Source organism: Carettochelys insculpta, chromosome 6, assembly GCF_033958435.1.
Source record: "Carettochelys insculpta isolate YL-2023 chromosome 6, ASM3395843v1, whole genome shotgun sequence".
Classification (NCBI taxonomy): Eukaryota; Metazoa; Chordata; order Testudines; family Carettochelyidae; genus Carettochelys; species Carettochelys insculpta.
This window is the reverse complement of record NC_134142.1, coordinates 27,736,756-27,762,751: the sequence shown is the minus strand read 5'-3', so window position 1 is coordinate 27,762,751 and position 25,996 is coordinate 27,736,756. Positions and strand designations below refer to the sequence as shown.

General features: G+C 41.0%; 1 protein-coding gene across 4 annotated transcripts in view; it reads left to right on the top strand.

Annotated features, from left to right (window-relative positions):
• The window catches only part of VRK1 (VRK serine/threonine kinase 1), a 59,605-nt gene that overhangs the window by 29,286 nt on the left and 4,323 nt on the right, over positions 1-25,996 (top strand). For 2 of the 4 annotated variants that reach the window (XM_074996553.1, XM_074996550.1), the window contains exons 11-13: positions 3,538-3,596; positions 5,473-5,651; positions 17,348-17,459. In XM_074996553.1, coding sequence (XP_074852654.1) covers positions 3,538-3,596; positions 5,473-5,651; positions 17,348-17,459 — 350 coding nt within the window. Of the gene's footprint in view, positions 1-3,537; positions 3,597-5,472; positions 5,652-17,347; positions 17,460-18,098; positions 18,175-25,996 lie in introns of all 4 variants that reach the window. The other 2 variants (XM_074996554.1, XM_074996551.1) reach the window with 2 other exon arrangements.

Genomic DNA, 25,996 nt, shown 5'->3' with positions numbered 1-25,996 from the left:
TGACCCTGTGGAAGAGCATGGAGCTTAGTGCGCAGACCACCTGTGGGGAGGGGACATAGGCATCCATGAGGGTGTGCGGGATGTGCCCAGGTCCCCACCTTGGCCTCACCGCTCCCGGCCTCCCACTGCCCTGGGCCCCCCACTCCGGGTCCCTGACCCCCATTGGGTCCATGCCTGCCCCCCCTTACCTCCATCATGACAGCCCCAGCTGTGGCCTTGCCCACACCAAATTGGCGTCTCACAGAGCAGTAGTTCTCTGAAGTGGCTAGACAGCTATTGCGACCATCTTCTCCACAGGGAGGGCATGTCACATCCAGGTGTGCTGGTGTCTCAGGGCAGGGGTCAGCCACTAGCAGAGCTCCAGGAAGGTCTGCCTCTGCATCGGACATTCTGGAGCCACCGGTTGTTGTCCCACTCCCCCATGACCAGTAGCTCCCACCACTCAGAACTGGTGGGGTGGCTCCAAAGCTGGCAGAGCACACAGGAAGCGGGGGCTGGTAGGAGCCAGTGTATCACGCAGGAGCCGGGGGCTGGAAGGGCCTGATGGTCTGAGGCATCCCCTTCTGTCCTGGGGGGAGCGGGCGCTGCGCTTCCCTGCCAGGATTAGCTGGGTGGCCACGGGCTGCAGCTTGCAGGGCACCTGCTCTACTGGTGGCAGCCAATGGGGCGTTGAGCTGCTGCTGCTCCGTCGCTCTTCCTGTGGTCACTGTGTCTGCAGGGCTTGCAGCAGCTCCACAGGCCTTGTGCTGTGCAGGCTGAGAGTATTTGGGAAGGGCTTGGCTGCCATGCGACCCTGTCCACAGCCTTTTCTGGTCCCTTCTTTCAAAAGAGGCCGTTGATGAATGTAGATGCTCTCTTTCCATGTCACAGGGCGGCCCCTTTCGACATGCAGTGTGGCCCTTTTGATGGCACTCATCGACGGTGCCAGCGCCGACCCATGTATAGATGCTACGCGTCAAAAGAGCGTTTTTCCGTTTCTCTCTTTTGAAGTAGTGCTCTAGTGTAGACGTAGCTATGGTTTCATGCACATTCAAAGGCCAGAAGGTATTTATTTTTTAATAAAGTTTTGTATAATGTGTCTAATATGGAAAGATGACAACTGCAAGTGTGGTAAGCTTTGAATTCCTATTGGACACTGCTGGCCTACACAAAGGACATCCATATTTAGTTCCCTAATCACTGGATCATCCTCTCATTTCCTGTGCTTACTGTTCTTCTTTGCAGAGCGTAAGTTCTATCGGGTACCTGCAGTACCGCTTTTGCTACCACTACCTGGCAGTCATTATTCAGAGCAGCTCTCCTCTACCAGTTGCATATCTGGTAAGAGGTAGCAGTAAAGAGAGTAGTAGGAGGTGTAGCTCTGAGAAGCAGTGGCTAAAGCAAAAATTGTCCTGGCCTGGATGGAAAAAGGAATTTGTGTATGAGGGACTAAAATGGAATGCCACCTGAGTCACAGTTTTCTACCTGTATGTAATTTGAACAAACTGGTTTGGAAGCCAAAGGCTTTTACATGAAATATCCACCCACGTCCACAAAGGTTCTGAGGTCATTTTGCTTATTGAAAGAAATGTGCCTTTTTATGAATTTTATTAAAATACTTTATAGTCCCCAAAGTAAACATCAGCAAAGCTACTCCACTATTATTAAACTGAAGTAAAAGTAAAGCACAGCCATCATTGAATTAGTCTCCACATCGGATTGGAATTGTCATAAAATGAGTTAAATCATCAAAGTTCTAGGTATGGTCCTTACAAATTTTAAAGAGAATTATAGGAGTGTACCTGTCTGAATTCTTTTAGTTGGGGAATTATAAACAAAAGTCAATCAAATGTGGGACATAGAACTGGCTTTAAAACTCAGTACGAAATGAAAATATCTAACTGTCTTGTTTTAGTGAAGTCCAGCCATGTGAAAATTTGTGTGGAAGGTTGATTTATTATGAGACTCTCAAGAGCCTTTTTTCTGATGTTTTCCTGTTTGTTGTACAGTATGCTGATCAGGTGGTTCCTCAGCTTCTTTGAAAGTGTATGGCACAGCCTCTCACCATAGTCTGTGTAATACGTTGATTGCAATGGATTTTTCATCTTCAGTCCATTTGGTATGACGTCCATCCATTTGCACTTGGAGAGGAAGATTGCTGGCTGTATCTGTGCAGTTTTTTTTCATGAGGTTGATGGATTTACACCTTACATGGCTAAATTCAGTGCCTTGCATGGTGACAAGTATCAGAAGGGTAGTTTGTGTTAGTTTGTGTCTGTAATAATAATGAAAAGTCCTGTGGCACCTTATAGACTAACAGATTTGTTGGAGCGTAAACTTTTGTGGGCAAAGGCCCTCTTCATCAAATGCAACACAGCTAACATGGCTACCCATATAATACTTACCTAGCAACTGGCACACAGCTCCAAGCCATTTGTTTCCTCCTTAGAATTCTGTTCTTGTGTGGTGCATAAGCCTTGATGGTTTCTTGGACTTCTCCTTAATTATTATAGTTTGAAAACTTCATCATCTCCCTCCAAAGTCTTTGGATAAATCATGTGTAAGACCTGTTTTGCAGCCATGAAGGAATGTCATCCAATGGGGTTTGAATTAGTTTATTAACTTGTGTCAATTCTGGAAATGACCTTTTTTCAACTAGTAGTTCTGAAAATATCTGGGGTTTTACATACCAGTAGGACTGAAAGTTTGCTACCTACCCAAAAGTGTAAAATATGGTGGACGTATAACCACTTGAGGAAGCTGGCATGAGCAAAATTTCTTTTGACATCAGTTTACGAAAAATTTTATCAAAGTAACTGATTTTAAAACTTACATATTTTTCGTGAAATATAAACAATTTATGAAGTCACTATTTTCTCAAACAAGACAATTTATAATACCTGGAACTGGGCTATAGGTTACAGAGATTGGCTTTTAAAAGTTTTATCTTACTTTAAAGAGACTCAAGGTGAAACTCATTCAAAATATAAGACCTTCAATTTTATATAGGGTCTGAATTTTTATATTTTGTTTCTCTCACTCAGGTTTGAAGTCTATTTCTTAGCTTATCAAATCAGTTTCTCAGGACCAGTACAGTACTGCAGTTCTGTTTCCTTCAGCAGAGATTCAGCTGGTCCTGCAGAGGAAGTTTCTTGTCTGGTCAATTGAAGAGCAGGTGATCACAAGAATTTTGTAGAATTTAAAGTGCCTAAGTTGCACTTTTTATTCAAAGATCTCAAAGCGCTTTACAAAAGTAGATGAGTATCCCCTTGACTGCCGCCAGTGTTATGCAATGAGCCATTTACATAGAAACAAAACTGAGCCTTGCATAACACTAGATGAGTAAAAGGTAACAGATTGGAAACAAAAGGACTGTAAGAGAAGATTAGATGATATTAAAACTTTTTTATTTACATGACAGTATTTGCAATTTTCTGTTAATTTTTAACGTTTTAAAACTGTGTTTTCAAGGAAACAGATCAATTATGAACAAGCTGTTTCCCATTTGTTATTAATCTGTAATCTAACCTATTCTAAACACTTTTTTTTTCCCCTCAGATATAGTGAAAATATAACTGATTTGATGAACAAGTGCTTTCCTGAGACAGAAAAACCAGGTAGGAAGAGCATTTTTAAACATTAGTAAAGGTAGACTCTCTCTAATCTGGCACCCTCACAGCCTTGACTGGTGCCAGCTGAGAATTTTCTGAACCACAGAAGGTCCATATTGTCTAGCAGCATTACAAACACTTCAGCTGCTTACTGGGCTCTAAGAAGACATTTAGGGGCAAATTACTGCTAAATAATAGCATAGAACACTGAAAGCCAGGACTGATGGCTATAAACAACTGTATGGGATCACAGGAAACTTGGCCACACCCATGACAAATGGCCATCCAACTAACTAAAACTACACTGGATTACTAATGTTGCAAAATGAGAGTGCTGGACTAGAGATGTTCAGCATGTACTTAAGGTTTTACTCCGTTGGGCAAACATTTAATCCTTAGTCTCACAAAAACAGTAAAGCACATTGAAATAACGCATTAACGATTCATTCTTTAAAGACACCTGATAGGCTGCCTCTGCCACACTATGACTAATTTGAAAAGGGGTTTAGGTAGATTATTCAGTTAAGCACAGGAATATATGCATAGCATATCTGAAATTCCCATTTTCAAGTGGTAGTAACTACTTTGGGTACGTGTAGTAATTTCTTCTGTATTGTGTTGAATACAAACACAGACAGATGACAATTCAGCTGCTTGGAAAGACTGAGTTGGCATCAGGCTGTCAGCATGCGGTTGATCTGTTTCCCTGATATTTTGTTCCTTCTATTGCCTCTTTGATTATGACTGCACTTGCAGCTAGATGTGTTTCCCAGTATTGGTGGACAGACTCATGCTAGTTGAGCTTGACCTAGTGTGCTTAAAAATAGCAATATGGATGTTGCAGCACTTGCAGTGGCTTGGGCTGGCCACCCAAGCTCAGATACAGATGGTGGGCTGGGTTGCACCTCACTGCTACTTTTTTAGCATGCTAACGTGAGTCTGTCTACCATATTGTACCTCCCAGCTGCAGTGCTGATGTACTCAAAGTTTTCTCCAGCGACTAGGGCCAGTACCTAACTCCGCTGCCTTCCCGAGCAGCATAAAATAAAACTGTTCTGAATAGCAGTAGTTAAAACTTGCCTGCCTTGTAGATTTCTTTCTGCTCTAGGAAAGATGTGAACAGCAGCAATCACTAGTTTAGTCTGCAGATTGGAAGACAGCATTACACTGGATTGCGCTTATTTCCTATTTGGAGATATATCTTTACTAATGTAAAGGCTAGAACATAATTTTTATCAATTTAGATTTTGAAGAAGCACTTGTCTGGGAAAGCTTATAACTTGCGATGTGAGAATTGGTTAGTAGATTTTCAAAATTCTGAAATTAACTATAAATGCTTTATTGCAGAAATTAGAAATGGAAAAATTCTCTTTGGTCACCCAAGCCTAATTGTCCATTCAGGATTATTTTCTGCTTTACTATTTTAGGAACTATAGTTTTAAAGGTGAAATGATGAATATTGTTTGCCTTTGATTAAAATAAAATAAATGGAAATTAGTGTCTCCTTGACATACCTGGCAAAGTTCTGGGCTCAGGTTCTTAATTCATACATAGTAGATGATCTTAAATGCAGGGAAGAAATACCAGTTGAATAAAAGGCTCACTGTTGAGAAGATAAGCATATTCAAAATAGTTTTTAAAGGCAGAATATTTTCTTCATTGTAATGAATCTAGAAAAGTGCTGCTGTGATCATTTGTTTATGACTTCTGGTATGACTTTTTCATCTTTCTAAAACATGCCATATTAAGTAGCTATAATTATGTTTAAATATCCATCTCAAAGAACCCCAAAAGGGTATATACATAATTTTGTCACATTTTTAGGTAAAACATACTACAAACTATTTTAAATAGAAATTAATTTTATGTACCATTCCCTCAGGTGAAATAGCCAAGTACATGGAAAAGGTGAAGTTATTGAGCTATGAAGAGAAACCTCTTTATCAGCATTTCCGAGAAATACTTTTGCAGGGTCTTAAGGCTATTGGGGAAAAGGATGATGGACTACTGGACTTCAGTTTTTCAAAGAATGGAGACTTGCGAACCAAACCTGTACAAAAGGTTTCTTCTTTTTAATTTTAAAAAAATTTTTTAATGAATCTTGTTAAACTAAATAAAAGAATTACATTATATGAAAAGGGATGTCACAGTTAGCCTAAATAGGCAGGTAAGGAAAAAGGAAAGTTAGTCTCAAATGTTTGTTTGCTTATGAAATATGCTATAAAACAGACAAATGTACTAATTTTAATTTAACTAATTACTCTGAAAGATTTTAATGTAAAATGATGCTAGCAGGTATACTTACACAGTAAATACCTTGAGAAACAGAGTGTATATTTAGTTGTAATGACATTTGAACAGATGAACATTTCAGTTAATTTACACTTCTGTTTTTTCCAAGAGTCTAAAAATTCCAGATGAGCCAAAGTGTGAGATAAGATGAGAAATCTAGTTAGCCTTTTGGTTTCATTTCAGCTTTCTTTCTTTCTTTACATAACTTGTCCTAAATACTTTTAAATGAACTTTTATGTCATAAGTTTGCTACTGGAATTCAGGTATTGTGTACAATATTATTTATAGTAACAGTTAGGAGACACTGTCATGGACTAGGGCCCTACTCTACTAGGTGGCACTGAACAAAAAGATGCTCTTTATCTACAATTATTGTAGTACTCTATGGGGTATATTAATCATTTTATTTTGGCTTGGCAGATTTTTATTTTTTATTATTTTAGTGGATGAAAAGCTTGTTTTCAAGTATTTTTTACTTAACCAGTTCATGGTTGGGAAATTGTGGAGGTGGCATACAATATTTGGTTACAGTAGATTTTGAGACTTAGCAAGTTAGCTTTAAACCTTTAAAATTGAAATTGAGAGAGTCATGTCAGAAAATACAAGATAAGGGTATGTCTATACTATGAGATTAGGTCCGAGTTATTCGTTGATTATTTAGCACTCAATTTTGTGAAGTCAGTGGTGCATGTCCCCACTCTGTGTATGAGTTTGATGGAGTGCATTCCAATGATGGTGGGCAGCTTTGACAGCAATCCCATTTGGGTAGCTATCCCACAATTTCTACTATCCCTTTTCATTCTGGATTATGTTCCCAGTGTCTTATGGGACAAAAACAGTATAGCGGGTGGTTTTGGATATGTGTTGTCAGCCTGCCGTAGTACACTTATGTTCTCCAACTCCTGCTTGAAAGCAATGGCAAGCAGTGTTTTTTTTTTTTTTTTTTTGTGCCCTTTTTTTCCCCCTGGTTATTCATGCAACAGCCGTAGCAAGTAAGCATGGATCCCATTCAGCTGCGAACTGTGTTGTTCACAGTTCTTGCCACACCTTGCACATTATGCCATGGTGTGTTCACAGCCTAGCCAGGAGCCACTGAAGCAAGGAAGAATGAGGAGGATATGGGCACAGACATGTATGAAACATGCACCCTGAACCTCAGAAAGGAGCAGTTGAACTACAGACTGAGCAAGTGGAGAATGGTGATAGAATGTACTTTTGGCTGTTTCAAGGCAAGACTTTGGCATTTATTGACGCTGTTAGACCTCAGCAAAAGCCCCATTCCACTCTGTGTCAGTCTGGTGTGTGCTTCATAATATCTGTGAAAGTAAGGATGGGGGGAAATTTCACTCCAGCATGGAGGGTTGAAGTATATCACCTGTCCCACTAATTATGAGTAGCCAGACACTAGGGGAAAAAAAGAGAGCGCATCGAGGGTACTGCTAATCAGAGAGGCTTTTAAAACAGGTTTGTGAATGACCAAACAGCAAAATGACAGTCGTTATGTTGCTCTTAATGAGGTGTCCTCTGTATCATGTGCTGGCCTGTAAACCCTGTCATCCTCCCTCCTCCCCTCCCCACATGCAACATAGTAATACCTCAGTGGTATCAGTTACATAGCTTCCCCTGCTTCATCCAGGTTGCCATGCATGATATTAATCTTCTACCAATCACATGAAATAAGGCACAGAACCCTGCAACTTGTGCTGCAGTGATGTCAGATCACTTACTGCTGGCTTGGCGTAGAAGGGTGTCATACCATGGAGGATGGAATAAGGCAGAATAGCCCCAGAAACCTTGTGAAGTGGATGAGAGTACCTCCGTGAGACCGTTACTGAGATGTGCCAGGAGGGTTCTTGCTCCATCTCCAGATAGACAGATAGAATGGCTGCCACAGATCACACGCAATTGCCTTTAACACGCGTATAGGATGATTAAAAATTTGAACTCTCTAGAAGTGCCCTCCCTGCCATTAGGGTCTGGCAGCAATGCATCCTGGGAGGAGGAAATTGGCTTCAAAGTTAAGTAAAAGTCCTGGCTGTCAGTGAGTTCTGCTGCTCTGTTTTGCCTGCTGACAATTCTCCTCTTCTTCATTAACTGTGTCTTCCCCACTTTTGTCTAAGGCTGCCTGAAGAATCTCTTGGGAGGTATCCATGGACAACTTTGGAACAATGGTTAGCCCCCCAACCCCCGCCAGAAGCCCATGCATTTGCTCATAGAGGCAGCATGTTTGTGTGTTTTTTCTCTTGTCTTCTGATATGCCTAGCTGAGCTCTTTGACTTTCACATGACACTGCTGGGCATCCGTGGTGCATCCTTTTTCCACAACGATGTGTGATCTTGACATAGATATCAGCATTTCTTCTGCTCTGTAGTTCTGCCAGCACAGATTCATTCCCCCTGCCCCCACATCCCCAGCAGTTGGGTCCAGGATCTCCTGCATACTCCATTTTCTTGGCATTAATGGTGAGGTGTGCTGACTTTTCTGGGCCATTTTCCTATGTGTACCTGGAGGGCAATAGAGATGAAAGCACTGGCTAGAGCAGTCATTTTGGGGCACTGTGGGACACCTCAGTGAAGCCAAGAATGTCTGTTTTTCGCAGTACTGCATCTGTACTACTCTAAAGTTAATCATGAAAGGTCAAATTTAGCTTTACTCATTGTGAAAAGCAGGAGTACTTAAATCACCCTTAACAGCCCTTAAAGTCGGTGGAACAGGCTTGGTGGTATGGGCTCATTCTTGAGAAAATGGACCTAGTGCAGCTAAGTTTGACATAAACTCCTAGTGTATACCAGGCCTAAATAACTCTAAATCAAACTTAAGTTCTTATGCAGCATTTTTCTTTGCTCATATGTACATCTAGATTATCAATTGAAATATGTTCTGTTGGTTTATGTGTATGATGAAATAGATGTTTACTGACGAAAATCTAATCCCTCCAGAGGTACTAGTCTTTAAGTAGACTGAACTCTAAATTTTCTCACATATCAAACTTTGTTGGGCGCATCACTTGCACAGAGCTTTTTCCTGCTAGTAAAATGTAAAATCAAACTTCACCGTGGAAGAGATTTTTATAATTCACACATTTCAAGAAAGAATTCTAGCATGTTGCCCCTAAAGGTAAATACTGATTTCTTGTTATCAGTATGCAGCTGCTTGTGTGTGATCTATGTGGGATTAGTCTTTTAGCTACAGTGTTATACAGTAAACTCTCTCTTAACCAGTATTAACTAACCAGTACTCTCAGATAACTGGCACTGCCACTAGGTGGGCTGTGCTGGTGAGGTGGTGCTCTTGGGGTGAGCAGCTGAGGGCTTCAGGAAGGGAAGTGCTGCTATACTATGAGGCCCCTTAGGCAGGGTCCTACAAGGGCTGAGGTGTGCTAGGTTGAGGGGGTTACTCGATTACTCAACATCCCACTGGATCCTTGTTTAGCTTGCCATGTATACTGCCATTTTGCAAACCTCTCTAGACCATAACCATAGTAAATTGACGTTTCTGAGCAATTGATTCAGCTGAAAAAAGTGGGTGTGCTTTGGAATTGTCTCCTTGACTTAAGCTGTGTAACTGAAAAGGTTGGGAACCATTGCCCTGAGACCTCAACACCTATGGGCAAATTGATTAATGTACTGCCACGTTGGGCAGTGGAGCGCCCTCTGTCTCCCTGATGTTTGATGGTAACTCATCAGTCATTCATAGAATCATAGGGTTGGAAGGGACCTCTGGAGGTCATCTAGTCCAGCCCCCTGCTTCAAGCAGGATCAACCCCCCACTAAGTCATCCCAGCCAGGACCTTGTCAAGCCGGGACTTAAAAACCTCAAGGGATGGAGAATCCCCCACCTCTCTAGGCAACGCATTCCAATGCTTCACCACCCTCCTGGTGAAGTAGTTTTCCTAATAGCTAACGTACATCTCTCCCTCTTCAGCTTCAGCCCATTACTCCTTGTTCTGCCATCTGTCACCACTGAGAACAGTTTCTCACCCTCCTTTTTAGAACTCCCCTTCAGGAAGTTGAAGGCTGCTATTAAATCACCCCTAAGTCTTCTGTTCTGTAAACTAAACAACCCCAAATCTCTCAGCCTGTCCTCATAATTCTTGTGGTCCAGCCCCAACATTTTTGTTGCCCTCCGCTGAACCTGCTCCAGTACATCCACATCCTTTTTATACTGAGGGGCCCAAAACTGGACACAATATTCCAGATGTGGCCTCACCAGTGCTGAATAGAGGGGAACAACTACTTCTCTAGATCTGCTTGAAGTGTTCCTCCTAATGCATCTTAGTATGCCGTTAGCCTTCTTGGCTACAAGGGCACACTGTTTACTCATATCCAGCCTTTCATCCACCATAACCCCAGGTCCCTTTCTGTTGTACTGCTGCTGAGCCAGGTGGTCCCCAGCCTATATCAGTGCTTGGGATTCTTCCACCCCAGGTGCAGGACTCTGCACTTCTCCTTGTTGAACCACATCAGATTTGTTTTGGCCCAGTTCTCCAATTTATCCAGGTCCCTCTGGATTCTCTCTCTACCCTCCAGCATATCTACCTCTCCCCCTAGTTTTGTGTCATCTGCAAATTTGTTGAGGGTGCAATCCAGTCCCTCATCCAGGTCATTAATAAAGATGTTGAACAACACTGGCCCCACAACCGAGCCTTGCGGCACTCCGCTTGAAACTGACTTCCATCCAGATACTGAGCCATTGACCACTACCCATTGGGCCTGACCATCAGGCCAGCTTTCTCTCCATTTTATAGTCCAAGAATCCATTCCATATTTCCTTAACTTATGGGCAAGAATGTTGTGGGAGACTGTATCAAAAGCTTTGCTGAAGTCAAAGTATATCACATCCACTGACTTCCCCATGTCCACAGAGCCTGTTACCTCGTCATAGAAGCTAATCAGATTGGTCAGGCAGGAAGGACTTGCCCCTGGTGAATCCATGTTGGCTACTTTTGATCACTTCCACTCTTCCAAGTGCTCCAAAATGGATTCCTTGATGATCCCCTCCATTATTTTCCCAGGGATTGCAGTAAGGCTGACCAATCTATAGTTCCCTGGACTGTCCTTCTTTCCTTTTGTAAAGATGGGCACTACGTTTGCTTTTTTTCCAGTCATCTGGCATCTCCCCAGATCTCTGAGAGTCTTCAAAGATAATGGCCAAAGGTTCAGCAATGATATCTGCCAATTCCCTCAGTACCCTTGGTTGCATTAAATCGAGACCCATGGCTTTGTGTACATCTAGTTTTTCTAGATAGCTCAGAACTTGTTCCTTTCCCACAGATGGCTGCCCTCCACCTTCCCATACTGCATTGTCTAGGACCGTCGTGTGGGAGTTGACTTTGTCCATGAAGACTGAGGCAAAAAAAGCAACGAGTATTTCAGCTTTTCCAACATCATCTGTCACTAGGGCCGTGTCTACACTAGCCCCAATCTTCGAAATGGCCACGCAAATGGCCATTTCAAAGTTTACTAATGAAGCGCTGAAATGCACAATCAGCGCTTCATTAGCATGCGGGCGGCCGTGGCGCTTCGAAATTGACACAGCTTGCTGCCACGCGGCTCGTCCCGACGGGGCTCCGTTTTGAAAGGACCCTGGCTACTTCGAAGTCCCCTTATTCCCATCTGCTCATGGGAATAAGGGGACTTCGAAGTAGGTGGGGTCCTTTCGAAAAGGAGCCCCGTCCGGACGAGTTGCACGGAGGCGAGCCGTGTCAATTTCGAAGCGCCGCGGCCGCCCGCATGCTAATGAAGCGCTGAATGTGCATTTCAGTGCTTCATTAGTAAACTTCGAAATGACCATTTGCGTAGCCATTTTGAAGTTTGGGGCTAGTGGAGAGGTAGCCTGGGTTACCTCTCTCATCCAGTAATGGCCCCATACTTTCTCTGACAACCCGTTTATTGTTAACATGCCTGTAGAAACCCTTCTTGTTACTCTTCACATCCCTTGCCAGCTGTAGTTCCAGCTGTGCTTTCGTTTTCCTGATTACTCCCTGGCATTCTCCAGCCGCATGTTTATACTCCTCCTGAGTTAACTGTCTACATTTCCATTTCTTGTATGCATCCTTTTTTGAGTTTAAGTTGACTAAGGATTTGCCCGTTAAGCCAAGCTGGTTGCCTACCATGTTCCATTTCTTACTATGCAGAGGGATGGTTTGTTCCTGTGCTTTCAGTAAGACTTCTTTAAAATACTGTCAGTTCTCTTGAACTCTTTTCCCCTTCATCTTCATTTCCCAAGGGATCCTGCTCATCAGTTCTCTCAGGGAGTCGAAGTCTGCTCTTCTGAAATCAAGGGTCTGTATGTTACTGCTCATTCTTCTTCCTTTTGTCTGTATCCTGAAATCTATGATCTTATGGTCGCTGCAGCCCAGGTTTCCACCCACTTCTATTGCTCCTACTAGTTCTTCCCTGTTTATGAGCAGCAGGTCAAGTTGCGCATGGCCCCTGGTCGGTTCCTTCAGCACTTGTACCAAGAAGTTATCCCCAACATTCTCCAAAACATTCATACGTTAAAGTTATCCTGCAGAAAGCATGCAACAAAATCAAAAGCTACAGGAAGTTGAAGTCCTCTAAAGTAATACTCTGAGCTTTTCTAAGGGCTTGTCTACCCAGGCATTGATTGTAGCTGTATTTATTTATCGTCTTTGGTGAAAACCTGATAAATTGGTTGGCAGTGCGCTCTACCGTTTATTCAGGTACTCCCTCCATGAGAGGTGGAAAGTGTATAATTGGTGGGAGGTGCCTTCTTACCATAATGCAATGGAAGCACTGCATTAGGTCATTATAAGCTGTTTCAGGAGGGTGATTTTCTGTTCATGTTCCTGAGCAGCATAACTTACATTGACTTATGCGGCAGTGTAGGCCAACCCAAGTTACAATTTTTCATGGGAACTAGTGCCATGGTTAAAAATTGCATGATCATAGTTTCGTAGCTCATATTTGTGCTGAATCAAGTGCAAAGAACTGAGGAACAGGAAGGAGAGCTCATTAACATACGTTTTTCTTCCCCTGTGAATCAATAAGGTTTGGGTCTTTATGCTGAACAATATCCGTTTCTGCTGGTTGGCTGACTTTGCTGTATTAAGTTGGCCTGCTGCAGAGCCGACATTTGTGACCTTCTGAATCTTGTGTCCTTGTCTATCACAGCAGCCTGTATTTATCCCCTGTTGAACCAGGCCCTAGGTTTTTAAAACGTAAGGTATTTTCCTTAAGCCGTGTTCAATCATTACCATGCCCAAGGTGTTGGTATTACTTAACTTATAGGTATTTTTGTTTGCATGCATTGCGGTTTATTTTTTGTGTGTTTTCTTCTGGTTGCATGCCGTAGGCCTAGTTAGGGATATTAAGTCAATTAAATGGGTAAACACTAGCTATTGACTGGTTAATTGTTTTAAATTGGGGCCTGCTTGTCACCCAGTCCCCCTGCAAACAGTCAAGGGATCCCGCCATGGGCTCCCACTGCCATTCCTACCAACCCCTCTACAGCTGGGGCTGCTCTGGCTTGCTGGTGCTGGAATTCACTGGCAAAGGAGGGTTTACTGGCTAACAGTTTAATATCCCTAGCTTTTATTCATTTACAGTGATTCTGTTGTTTACAACTAGAGCAGAATAAAGGTCTCATAGCTCAGTGGCTCCTATCTTTTTACTAAATGTGACCTGTTCTTTTGCTAGCCAACCCCAGGTTGGTCCAAAATCATTGACATGGCCCAAAGTGATATGCCATTATTCTGCTCTTCTGCCATCATTTCCTTGCTCTGCCAGCTGGACACTAGCCACACACAGCAGCACAGCATTGCAATTCTGTCCTGGTCTAGCTCAGAGAGGAGGCCCTTCAGGAATAAGGGGAGAGTTGTAAAGAACCTGCCCACTGACTCCACAGGGCTAGGTGCGCACTCTGCACTGCAGTCTTAGCACATAGTTATAGCACCACTCATCTCTGATCTGTTTGGCTAAGCGTACTTTCTGTTGCAGTAATATTTTGTGCCAGAAAGCCTTATCTTTTAATTTCTGGGTTCAGTATACAGGAAGGAATAGAAGGGACAGTGCCACTCCTACTCCCAAGGAGCTGTCTTGCACCACTCCAGAAGGCTTGCGGGATGGAGAGCGAGGGTTAGTTTTGTCATATGGGGAGCCTGTGCAGGAAGGATTGGTGGGTTCTATTTTAACCAAAACAGAATAATGCTGCTGGAACATAACATTAAAATGTTTTTAGAATGTTTGTTCTTTTTAAATTAGTGGCTAAGGGAAAACCAACAATTTCAGAGGAAACCAACGCTTTAGGTGAAGACATCCCTAGATGAATTTATTGAAGGGGGCAGCTCTGTATCCTTGTATACAGTTTAAGAAATTCAGTTATAAAGTACAGGCAGGAGCTAGTGAGCAACAGTCACACAATTCTCATTTAAACATAATACATGAAGGCAAGTAACTTGACAAAATGTGCAAGTGCTTATATACAAAGACTAGAATTTTAAATCAAGTGTGTGAACTAGCTTGTTTGGCTTTAAATCAGGATATTTATACAATAGGCATCTTGGAAACTGGGTGAAATTAGGATATTTAATAAGACATGATACCAAGGTACAAAATACACGGGAATTGTATTTTGTTTTGATTTTTATAAGTATAGTAAAATGATGTGAAAATTTTAAATGAATTGAACTTTGCTAATGAAGGAATATATTAACATCCACCTGACCAGAATGGCAATGGTGACTATGAAATGCTCAGGGAAATTAGAGTCTACACAAGCAGAAAACAAAATAATAAATGGGGAATTATTATATTTGAGAAGATATGGGAAGAAGAGGATATACCAACAGACTGGAAGGAAGGCCACCTCTTCAACATCCCGAAGAAGGGCAGCTTAAGCAGCTGTAAGAACTATAAAGGAATCACACTTCTGTCAATGCCAGGAAAGATGTTCAACAGAATCTACCTGGAAAGAATGGAAAACACAGTAGATGCAGAGCTGAGAGACCAGCAAATCGGATTTCGACATAATAGGTCAACAAATCATAGGGTTTCGCTACTTTACATCAGCTTCATTGACTGAGCCTTCAACAGGGTACACAGGGAAACCCTCTGACAACTGCTCCACCATTGTGGCATACCAATCAAGTTAATCAGCCTCTTTAAGAACTCTTATGAAGGAATGACCTTCACAGTTCACCATGCGGGGACAATTCACAAGGAGTTTTGAACTGAAGACCAGAGTCTGGTGATGTGCTTGTTGTCATCATTCCTCTTTTTCTCCTGGTGATAGACGAGGTCATGAAGCCAACAACAGCTGTGGGGGGGAAAAAAAGGGGATCCTGTGGACCCATCTGGGCGACCTGGACTTCGCTGATGATCTGGCACTTCTGTCCCACAACCACCAACAGATGCAAGAAAAATCAGACCTTGCCCACATCTCAGCTACAGTTCACTTGAACATCCACAAGGGAGAAACTAATATCTTGAAAATCAACATCAGTAGCACAGAGCCAGTCATAGTTGGCAGCAGGGTGCTGGAAGAAGTTGAGGTCTTCTCATACCTGGGCATCATTATCAATGAAGAGGGGAGCACCAATGTTGATGTGAGAGTGAGGACTGAGAAAGCAGGAACAGCTTTTATTCTCATGGAAAAATATCTGGACTTCTAAGCAGATAAGAACTCAGACTAAGATCAGGTTATTTAACTCCCATCGTCAGATCAGTCCTACTATATAGAGCAGAAACTTTGGAGAACAACAAAAAGGATACAGGCAGCACACCATGACGGTTGGAAAATAAACAAATATGGGTTACAGTGATTCTGACTTCCTTCTCACATTCTCTTTCAAACACACAGGTGTTGCCTTTGTGAGATGAATATTGCCTGATTTTCTGTTGCCATGCGATTTACCTGCATCAATACTGAGAACCTTTTTTATTAAATAATCTCTGAAACAAGATAAACATACTTTGTGGTTGTGTAGAAGGTAATTGATATATGTTTTTACTATGAGCGTTTAAAATCTTTCACAGTATGATCAGGAGGAATGCATCATCTGCTGTATAAAGACAATACAGTGTTGAAATCTTCCTCCTTAATTTTGGTCAGAACGAACAAAAGTGTCTGTGTTTATTCCTGCCTAATGCATCACAAATCTGCTGACATGCTAACCTTGGAGTCTTGGCTGGCGTTAATCAGGCCTGTGCACCGTTTGGAAAGATGTACCTAATGCACTCCATCAGTGCAGTTTGCATATGGAAGTTCTCACAGGGGAGCTGCCCTGTGCCAGCTGAGGGTTACCTGCCCACTGCAGTTATTGTATGTAATTATCGAACCAATCTGTTCAGCCCAGCAGGGTTTAGATGATAATCATGAAGCAACACTTTGGAAAGGAAAGATGTAATGTGCTCACCCCTTCTCTTATGAGCAATGTGAAGTTCTAAGACTTCTAAAAATATTTTAGTAAAGCATTACATTCTTATTGGATTACTAAAAAGTAATTTATACTTTACAAGTGTTTAGCAAAGTTATGTATGTGGGCCAGCACATCCTTTACAAAACTGTGTTTTAAAAAAAAAATAGTCCATAATCATCTTAAAGATACTTTGCAACAGTGGGATTAATTATAATATGTAGATAACAGTTGTGTACATTCAGAAATTTTAAGATAACATGTCTTGAATAAACTTCAGCTTTCTCTTTGGAAGAGAACCTGTAGTTGTCATTAGGAGAAAATAATGTGCTGTCTGTGGGTGTTAGATACCCTTTAGCTGTACAAAAAAAATCTTTGAGCAAAAACACGGATTCAGCGAAAGTTTGACTTGCTAGGGTATATTCTAATTGCTGAAATGTAATTAATTTTAGTGTTAGGTTAGAGAGTTTCCTATATTTTAGGATAGTAATAAAGTTGTTTTGGACCTTTGTGCAATATAACTGTCTGGACAAATTCTATTGATTTGAAGAAGTGGGTCTGTCCCATGAAAGCTCATCACCTAATGAGTCATTTTGCTAGTCTTTAAAGTGCTATATGACTGCTGTTTTGTTTTTGTATTTTAGGATATTAAAGTTGATCATCTGCTGTTTTGTTTTACTGGAGTACAGACTAACACTACACCTCTCTGTTACTGCGATAATGTAAATTATTACTAAAATTAGGCTGTGATTTTTGAAATGTGGAATGTTTTAATTTAAAATAAGAATTATCCTAAAATATGAGCAAATAGCTTTTTGCAAAAGATAAAACTGAAATGTTTAAAATTGTATATTGTAATCAGTACTGTTTCTATCTTTTAGATTAATGTTTTTGTGTTAGTTGCATTCTGCAAAAAAGGTATAGTGAATGTTCAGATTAGGTGTAATGGAGACTTTGGGAAAAATTAATTTAGATGACTGAGAATCATGGTGTGAATGAGAGAGAGTGCATGCACTTCTACCTTATTTATCCAGTCTACTTGAAATTTCTGCTGTTGTCTCAACCATTTTTCTTTACTGTGTTACAGAAAAAAAGAAGGGCGGTGGCGGCAGCAGCAGCAGCAGCCACAACAGAGGAAAGCACTGGAACAGACATGGAAGGTACGGAAAGTCCACGAAAGAAGAGATCTGCTCATTGTAGTAAGTCAAAAGGCATTCTTCTATTAGTCAGTGCTATTCATCTCCTACTGCTAAGAATTAATCCTACCTTTAGATTTTTGGCTTCTACAGCAGATAGCTAAATATCCACTTTCTTAAAGCCATCTGTCTTACGTATAACTAGCATATGAACATGTTCACTATGGCTGATGGGACTATTAGCTGATAAACATTGAAACAAGAAAGCAGTCATGTAGCACTTAAAAAACTAACAAAATAATTTATTAGGTGATGAGCTTTTGTGGGACAGATCATAGCCATATCAAAAGAGACTCCATATATATAAAGCACAGTGGTCTAAAGATTGTTATCAAGGTTGACAAGGTTGACAAATCAACACATTTTGGACCTCTGTGCTTTATATATTGAGTCTGTTCTGGTATGGCTATGATCTGAAGGAGTGGGTCTGTCCCACAAAAGCTCATCACCAAATAAATTATTTTGTTAGTCTTCAAAGTGCTACATGACTGCTTTTTTGTTTTGATAGAATACAGACTAGCACGGCTATCTCTCTGTCACTGATAAACATTAGTAGCTGTTTCCTGCCCCCCTTTTGCCATTGGTCTTTCTCCACTTTGTTTTCATTTTTCTCTTCCCTTGTCTTGTCCAATTGCCTGTCAGGAAACACTGACTCTTCAGGACCAATTCATCACAGCATGTTACAGCCAGAGGCTAGCAGCAGCAGCAGTTTACAACAGTGAGTGGATTTAAAGGAAAGGAAAGGAAAGGATAGCTTTAAGGATAGAAAATTATGAAAATTGAATTTAAAATAATTTAGTACAGTTCAGCATAATTGCTTTTCTTAGTGGTGTAGGGGAGAAAACCTTGTACAATGGGGTTACGCTAAACAAGATTAAGATTCACAGATAGAGCTGTCCGGGATAACTTGTGTAGTATGTGTTCATGCTATTTCTGGCTTTAGCCTATGCTGTCCATCCCTCACACAGATGAGGGGAAAAAAATCAGTTAACTGAAAAAAGTAAATTAGTCTAAAGAATTTTTGTTTCAGATTTTGCTTTTCAAATAAAAGTGCAAAGCAGTATCCATTAAGCATTACAAAAATAACAAAATAATGGAAGTCAGATGCTCTTGAATTTTTAGCAAGCAAGGCTGTTATTGGAAATCCATATGGGAAGGAAGGAAGATGGAAAAAATGATGCAACACTTTCTAGTAGAATTGTTTGTAATTTATAAATTCAGACAGGTATAAACAGCTAGGTAGTTTGACATGAAATACAGTAGTCAGACTAGTTTTGTACCCAAGTTTGACATGTCCGTTTGTGTTTCGGCTGATCATGTAATAGAGAAATGGGCTCATGAAAAAATGATTTGTGCACATTTCTTATGAATATTTCGGTATTGTTGACTTCAGTTTATTTTTAATATTTTTCAGACCTTCATTGGCTGGAAGGTGGTTAACTAGATTACATTTTCTGCATTCAACAGAGGGATTCAATTTAATTATTAATTTTATTCACTAATTTAAATAGATTTTAATTAAGACCATATAACACAAAGCTTAATGATTTTTGTGACCACCAAATCTGTACATTAGCTGTGGTTTGGTCACTAACTGGATCTCAGGTATTGGCCTAAACCTGTTCCTAATCTGAAAACCCTCTTCTTGGTTCTTCATAGCTAAAATACCCATGGACTATGTCTACACTAGCCAGAAACTTCGAAATGGCCATGCAAATGGCCATTTTGAAGTTTACTAATGAAGTGCTGAAATACATATTCAGCATCTCATTAGCATGCGGGTGGCCGTGGCACTTTGAAATTGACGCGGCTTGTCACCGCGCGGCTTGTCCAGATGGGGCTCCTTTTTGAAAGGACCCCAGCAACTTCAAAGTCCCCTTGTTCCTATGAGCAGATGGGAATAAGGGGACTTCGAAGTAGGCAGGGTCCTTTCGAAAAGGAGCCCCGTCTGGATGAGCCGCATCAATTTCGAAGTGCTGCGGCCGTGCGCATGCTAATGAGGCGCTGAATATGTATTTCAGTGCTTCATTAGTAAACTTCGAAATGGCCATTTGCATGGCCATTTTGAAGTTTTTGGCTAGTGTAGACATGGACACGGTGTCTTTTACGATTGATGTATATCCTTGTTGTTTTAACTTCTGAAATTTGAGTTAAGTATTAAATAATTATTCTTAGTTTGTATCAGTTTGCATCTCTCTGTAAGTGCATTTGTCCTACGCGTATGAACGTGGAATCTTTTATGAGTCACAGTGTGTCAGGGCCATATGTGTCTCATATAACTTCATGGTCTTATATGAGGGGTTAAAGGATGGAACGGCTGTGAAACTTACTCAGTTCATTCTTACCATGCATGCCAGGAAGACAGAACTGGGCAAATGTCTGACCTGCTATTCTTCCTTGATCTTTGAACTCACTTAAATGATTTTCTGAAGAAAACTCTCTTCAATTCTGTGTTTCTAATTGATTTGGATGTTCCAAAAAATGTTAAAACATAAGCCAGGGATGATTCTACTGAGCTTTCAGGCGTTTTATGCTGTTACTCATGGGATACTCAAAACTCCATTGGATTTAAACTCTGGCCACTGTGAAATGGTCTTTTGCCCTTATTCAGCAGGCATAGCAGATGACTTTCCTGCTTTGAGAAGGAACACATCCCCAACAGATGCTCAGTCTGTCATTTCTTTTTATCCCACACTTGAAAATTGAGAGAGAAGGCTCAAGTTACACTTCTTTGAGCATTCCATGAAAATCATGTCTGACTCTGGAGAGGGAGTCTGAATAGAGAGATTATCCACAGCAAGTGCTGTAGAAACAGGCACTTGACCACTTGTTTCATCAAGAAGTCATCAAAAAGGGCACCAAGGCCAATGGCATTAAGACTGAAACTGACTACCCTGACACCTGCACTCTGGGATCAATGACCTCTGCACTGAGTGCTTTGGTACAGATTCCAGGAAAGGAGACCCATGTTATCTGCTTCACAAAGTGCCAAGCAGTAGACTTGCACCAAATGCAAATGCAGGTCAGTGTATTTAATGGGCTCATCCTTCAGGAGAACTTTTCAAATATTCCTCCAAACACTCATTTTTGAAGCTTTCCTTGATGTTGAGAGCAGGGAGCATGATATTGACTATGAAAAGCATACAAGAGGCAAGTATGCAAGATATAGAGTTACTTGTGCTGATTTTGTCACCAGAAGTAGTATGGGTACTGACTTAGGCTGTGGAGGTACTGCTGTCTCCTTACTACCATGTCAGGCAGCTCACTAGAGGTCCTGGCACTGAATTTACCTGATCAGGGTCACTGTTCCCAGAGAGGTATTTCTGTTCACCTACAACTCACTCCTTCACCCTGACATCATGTAAGGAAAGAATCTGAGATGAAGTTCTGGAAATATTCCACTCTGGGGACTTGTGTGACTGGTTTTGGACAAGTCAATGGCATTCTGGCCAGTACCCTAAATTTTCCATCTTGGCGGTGTACTAAGGTACACCTTCCTATGTGTTAACGACCCAGGTCTCACATTTCCAAGAAAGGGTGTCAGTTTCAATCATAATTTCAATCATCATTGACCATGCTTCTCACCAGAAGTGGAGAAAGTCCCTCATTAGCAAGTGGAGACTGTCCTTCCCACTAAAGAAGTCTGTGTTCTCCTTATAAAACAGTCACTGCAGCCTCTACAGCAGCTGTTGATGACACTAGTGCCTTCCAAGACGTGCTCCTCAAGGATAGCTGAAACCTTGGATGTGGGACAGTGATCCCAAGAGAATACAATCATTCACAGATGCTTAATACTGTCAAGAATTTCCCTCCTAAGTAGTGAGTACATACTGCACTCAGCAAAGTAGAATGTAACAATGGCCATAGGGGTCCATCAAGCTCCATATTCTGTCTTCCGAAGTGGCCAATGCCAGCTACTGCAGAGGGAATGAACAGAACAAGTAACCAAGTGCCCCATCCTTTTTTGCCCATTCCCAGTTTGTGACAAACAGAGGCTAGGGGCACCATTCTTGCCAGTCCTGGCTAAAAGCCATTGATGGACCTATCCTCCATGAATTTATCTAGTTCTTTTTTGATCCTTGTTAAAGTCCTGGTCATCACAACATCCTCTGGAAAGGAGTTCCACAGGTTGATGGTGCACTGTGTGAAGAAGTACTTCCTTTTGTTGGTTTTTAACTTGCTAACTATTCATTTCATTTGGTTCTTGTGTTACAGGAAAAAGTAAATAACTTCTTCTTATTTACTTTCTCCACACCACTCATGATTTTATAGACCTCTATCTCCTTAGTTTCTTTTCTAAGATGAAAAGTTCCAGTCTTTTTAATCTTTCCTCATATGGCAACAGTTTCACACCCCTAATAATTTTTGTTACCCTTTTCTGAACGCTTTCCAATGCCAGGGTATCTTTTTGAGATGAGTGACCACAGCTGTATGCAGTATTCAAGACATGGGTATACCATGGATTTACAGTAAACTGCCTCATATCTGACATTCTATTATCTGCAACTTCTCAGATAACCAGCATTTTAACCATAAGTAAATTTTAGTTACATTTTCCATAAGTACAGTATATTGAAAGTATAGTAGACCCCTGACTTATGCATAAGTTGCGTTCCTGGGCAACCATGTGCAAGTCAGGACCGGGTGTGGGAGGGCCCCTGCTGCTGTTGTGTCCTGGCTGCGCTTGTCTCCCCGCTTTCATGAGTGGTAGGGAGCCAGGGACCAGGTGGCAGCCTGGCTCCCAGCTCCCCTCCATTTGCGGGAACTGAGGAACTGACCAGCACTGCTGCACTGATCAGTTTCAAGTGGTAGGAAGCCGGGAACCAGGTGTCCACCTGGTTCCCGGCTCCCTGCCATTCCCAGAAGCCAGGAAACTGAACAGTGCATCTGGTTCCCAGCTCCTTACCACTCATGGTTTTGACTCGTGTTATTGCAAGGCATGTGTAAGTCAAAGTCGTGTAAGTTGGGGGTCTTCTGTAAATATAAATAGATATAGCAAATACAGTATGTTTATCACATACAATACTACCGTTGTTGCTAAATAAAATAGTCTGCGTACTTTTTTTTTTTGTTCTTAATATCTGATCTTGTTTTTCTTCAGTGTTATGCATTGCCAGGTACCTCTCTGTTATCCAGAATATCTAAGTATCCAGCAACCTCCCAGGGCTGCTGGATATGAAAGAGTTTCTAATATATTGAGATAAGACATTTTCTGTCTTATTGTCTATCCCTTTTTTAATTATTCCTGACATTGTGTGCTTTTTGACTGCTAGATGTTTTCTGAGAACTATCCATAATGACTCCAAGAACTCTCTCTTGAGTGGCAACAGCTCATTTAATCACTATCATTTTATATGTGTAGTTGTGATTGTTTTCCATTATGCTTTACTTCACATTTATCAACATTAAAATTTGTCTGCCATTTTGATGCCCAGTCACCTAGTTTTGTGAGACCTTTTCAGAGCTCTTCACAGTGTGCTTTGGATTTGACTATTTTGAGTCATTTAGTATCATCGGCAAATGTTGGCGTCTTACTGTTTACCCCTTTCTTCAGATCATTTGTAAATATGTTGAATTGGAATGGGCCCAGTACAGATTCCTTTGGAACATTGCTAGTTACCCCACTCCATTCTGAAAACTGGCCATTTATTCCTACCCTATGTTTTATATTTCTTAACCAATTATTAATCCATGAGAGGATCTGCACTCTTATCCTATGACAGCTTACTTTACTTAAGAGCCTTTCGTGAGGGACCTTGTCAAAGACTTTCTGGAAATCGTTCATGGCAGAACCCTTCTCTAATTTGTTCCATATGTATACTGAGGTCTCAAGCAAAACTCTTTGTCAGGATGGTTTGAGTTCCACTTAACTGGTCAGATAATTTGTGTTCTTTTCAACGGATCATTCCATGCAAGGGCTGAAGATACACATTCTGGACTTATTTTCAATGTTACATTGACAGGAATAAACCTTTAACTGTCTCCACGTCTTTTTGTGGCAGTCTCTTGCTGCTGCTCAGGCCATGCAGTTTCACTGCAAAGGCTAACAACCAGCTATTGATTGCCAGTCACCTCAAGTGGGATTTACTGGTGACACACATTGGAAAAATGCTTGCTTACCGTTTATAGTAACTGGTTCTTGAGATGTTGTAGTGAGTGTGGATCTGACAGCCCATCCTTGCTTTGTGGAGTCCTCAGCAGTCATGGGCTTTGAGTTGCAAGAGGAGTGAAGAGAAGGTTGTGACCACTTCACCCTTTATGCTATCCTACAGGACCAGAAGGTGACACAGTGCATATAGTGCCCTGGGGGACTAGAAAAGAAGCCAAGCTCATGTATGAAAGGCACATAGCACCTACAGTGGGATTCAGGCTGACCTGCAACATCTGTAAACACGGTTACTATAGGGAAGATAGCAGTTGTCATCTGGTTCTTGGACCTGCATTAAATGGAAAAAAAAATAAAGGAACAATCAGTAATATCACAATATAGTCGGTGTTAGAAACTTCATATTTTGGCGTGGTAACCATTAAGAGGATGTTAAAGATCAGGATTTAAAATTTTGTTTTCAACCATATTTTATTTTCTCTAATCATTTTAGTTCTCTGCTGTGTAAAAAGTTTCCTAATTTTCACTTGGTCAATTTCATCAAGAAAATTACACTACTCTTTTGTGAAATAAATGGTCTTACAGCCCCGCCTGAAAGTCTGTACATTTTAGTTTAGGCAAAATGAAACTGAAAGCAAAGTTTACAGTCAAGGGATTTTAAACCTGAATGCCCTGTCTCCATCATCCTCACAGTTAATCCTTTGGAATTATAATCTGTAGTGCCTCAGTCAATTCTGCTTTATAGGTCAAAAGCAGGACGTTCTTATTATATTTGGAAATTAATAGAAAGCCAGTGCAAGTTGCAGAGCACAGGAATATTATGTTCCATGCAAGAAATACCTGCTAACAAGCCATCAGCTGTATTCTGCACTGACTGTATTTATATGTGGTAGAAAACAAATTCTTTTTCTTTTGTGTCCTGAACCGAATTTATCTGAGGCATTTAAAGAGTGGTTTGAAGGTGAGGGGGAGGGGAGGCCTGGTATAAAAGGTGTCATGCTAAAGACCCTTGTAAGGGGGGAAAAAGTGTTTTGTCTTCAGTCATTATAAAATATTTGTACGTTTTTAACTGGTTAATGTCTTCCATACCCAATTTAAAAGTTTAAATATAGTTATTGAGAACTGGTCTCTATACACAGTTATAGAAAAAAAATAGTCAGTGGCTTGTTTCAAGTGTATGAAGTACCAAAGTCTCTTTATGCTCTGTTTGGGAAAATGTTTACTATCAGTACTCCTATTCTGAGTGCTCTCTGAGATAGTAATGGCTTAACTCAGTTTAATTTAGACCAGAGAAAATAGCTAATTTTGTTAGACCTAATAATATGTGGAAACCTTTTTGTATTTGCCTTCTATTCAAAATTAATAAGGATCATTTCTGCATATGATCTGATCGTGTAACACAGTGCAAGACTTCTGGGAAAAATATTCCATTAGTCTGTATTTTGTTTAATACAGTTTTTCACACTCAGCTGAATTGTTTCATAATTATAGATAATGATCTCTTTTTTATTAAGCCATAGTTGTCTTGTGGCTGAAGGATATATTGCAGGATGCTGAGTGGGTGTTTCAGTACTTGCAGTCTAAACCTGGGTTTAAGGACCTGGAAGTGAAATTTACTGCTGGGGATGAAAGAGGGGAAAATAGTGCATGGATCACTGAAGCACTTAACTTACAATGAAATGAAACCTTTTCAAGATTTTACTGGGCAATATATTTAAATAAAATTTGTTTCTGATGGAATCCACCGATTAATGGAAGGGTTGAATTTTTTTTTCTTTTTTTAATGTAAAGACGCTATGGGCTTGTCTACACTACCTCCCTACTTCGAAGGGAGGATGGTAAAATAGGGTGTTGAGAGTTTATTAATGAAGCATTGCAGTGCCTATGCAGCACTTCATGAAGCAAATTTCCACTCCGTGGCAACTCCAGAGTTTTAAGCTTCGAAGTGCGGGCTCACATCTAGCTGCAACTAACCTGCCGGTACTTTGAAGTACTGGCAGGTTAGCTGCAGCTAGATGTGAGCCGGCATTTCGAAGTTTAAAACTTTGGAGTTGCCGTGGGGGGAGGGTTTGCTTAATGAAGTGCTGCATAGGCACTGCAATGCTTCATTAATAAACTCCCAACACCCTATTTTACCATCCTCCCTTCGAAGTAGGGAGGTAGTGTAGACAAGCCCATAGCGTCTTTACATTAAAAAAAGAAGAAAAAATCAACCCTTCCATTAATCGGTGGATTCCATCAGAAACAAATTTTATTTAAATATATTGCCCAGTAAAATCTTGAAAAGGTTTCATTTCATTGTAAGTTAAGTGCTTCAGTGATCCATGCACTATTTTCCCATGTAATTTTCTTGATGAAATTGACCAAGTGAAAATTAGGGTGGTAGTGAAGACACAGCTTGTGTGTTTATTGAGGTATATGAGGAAGCAGAATT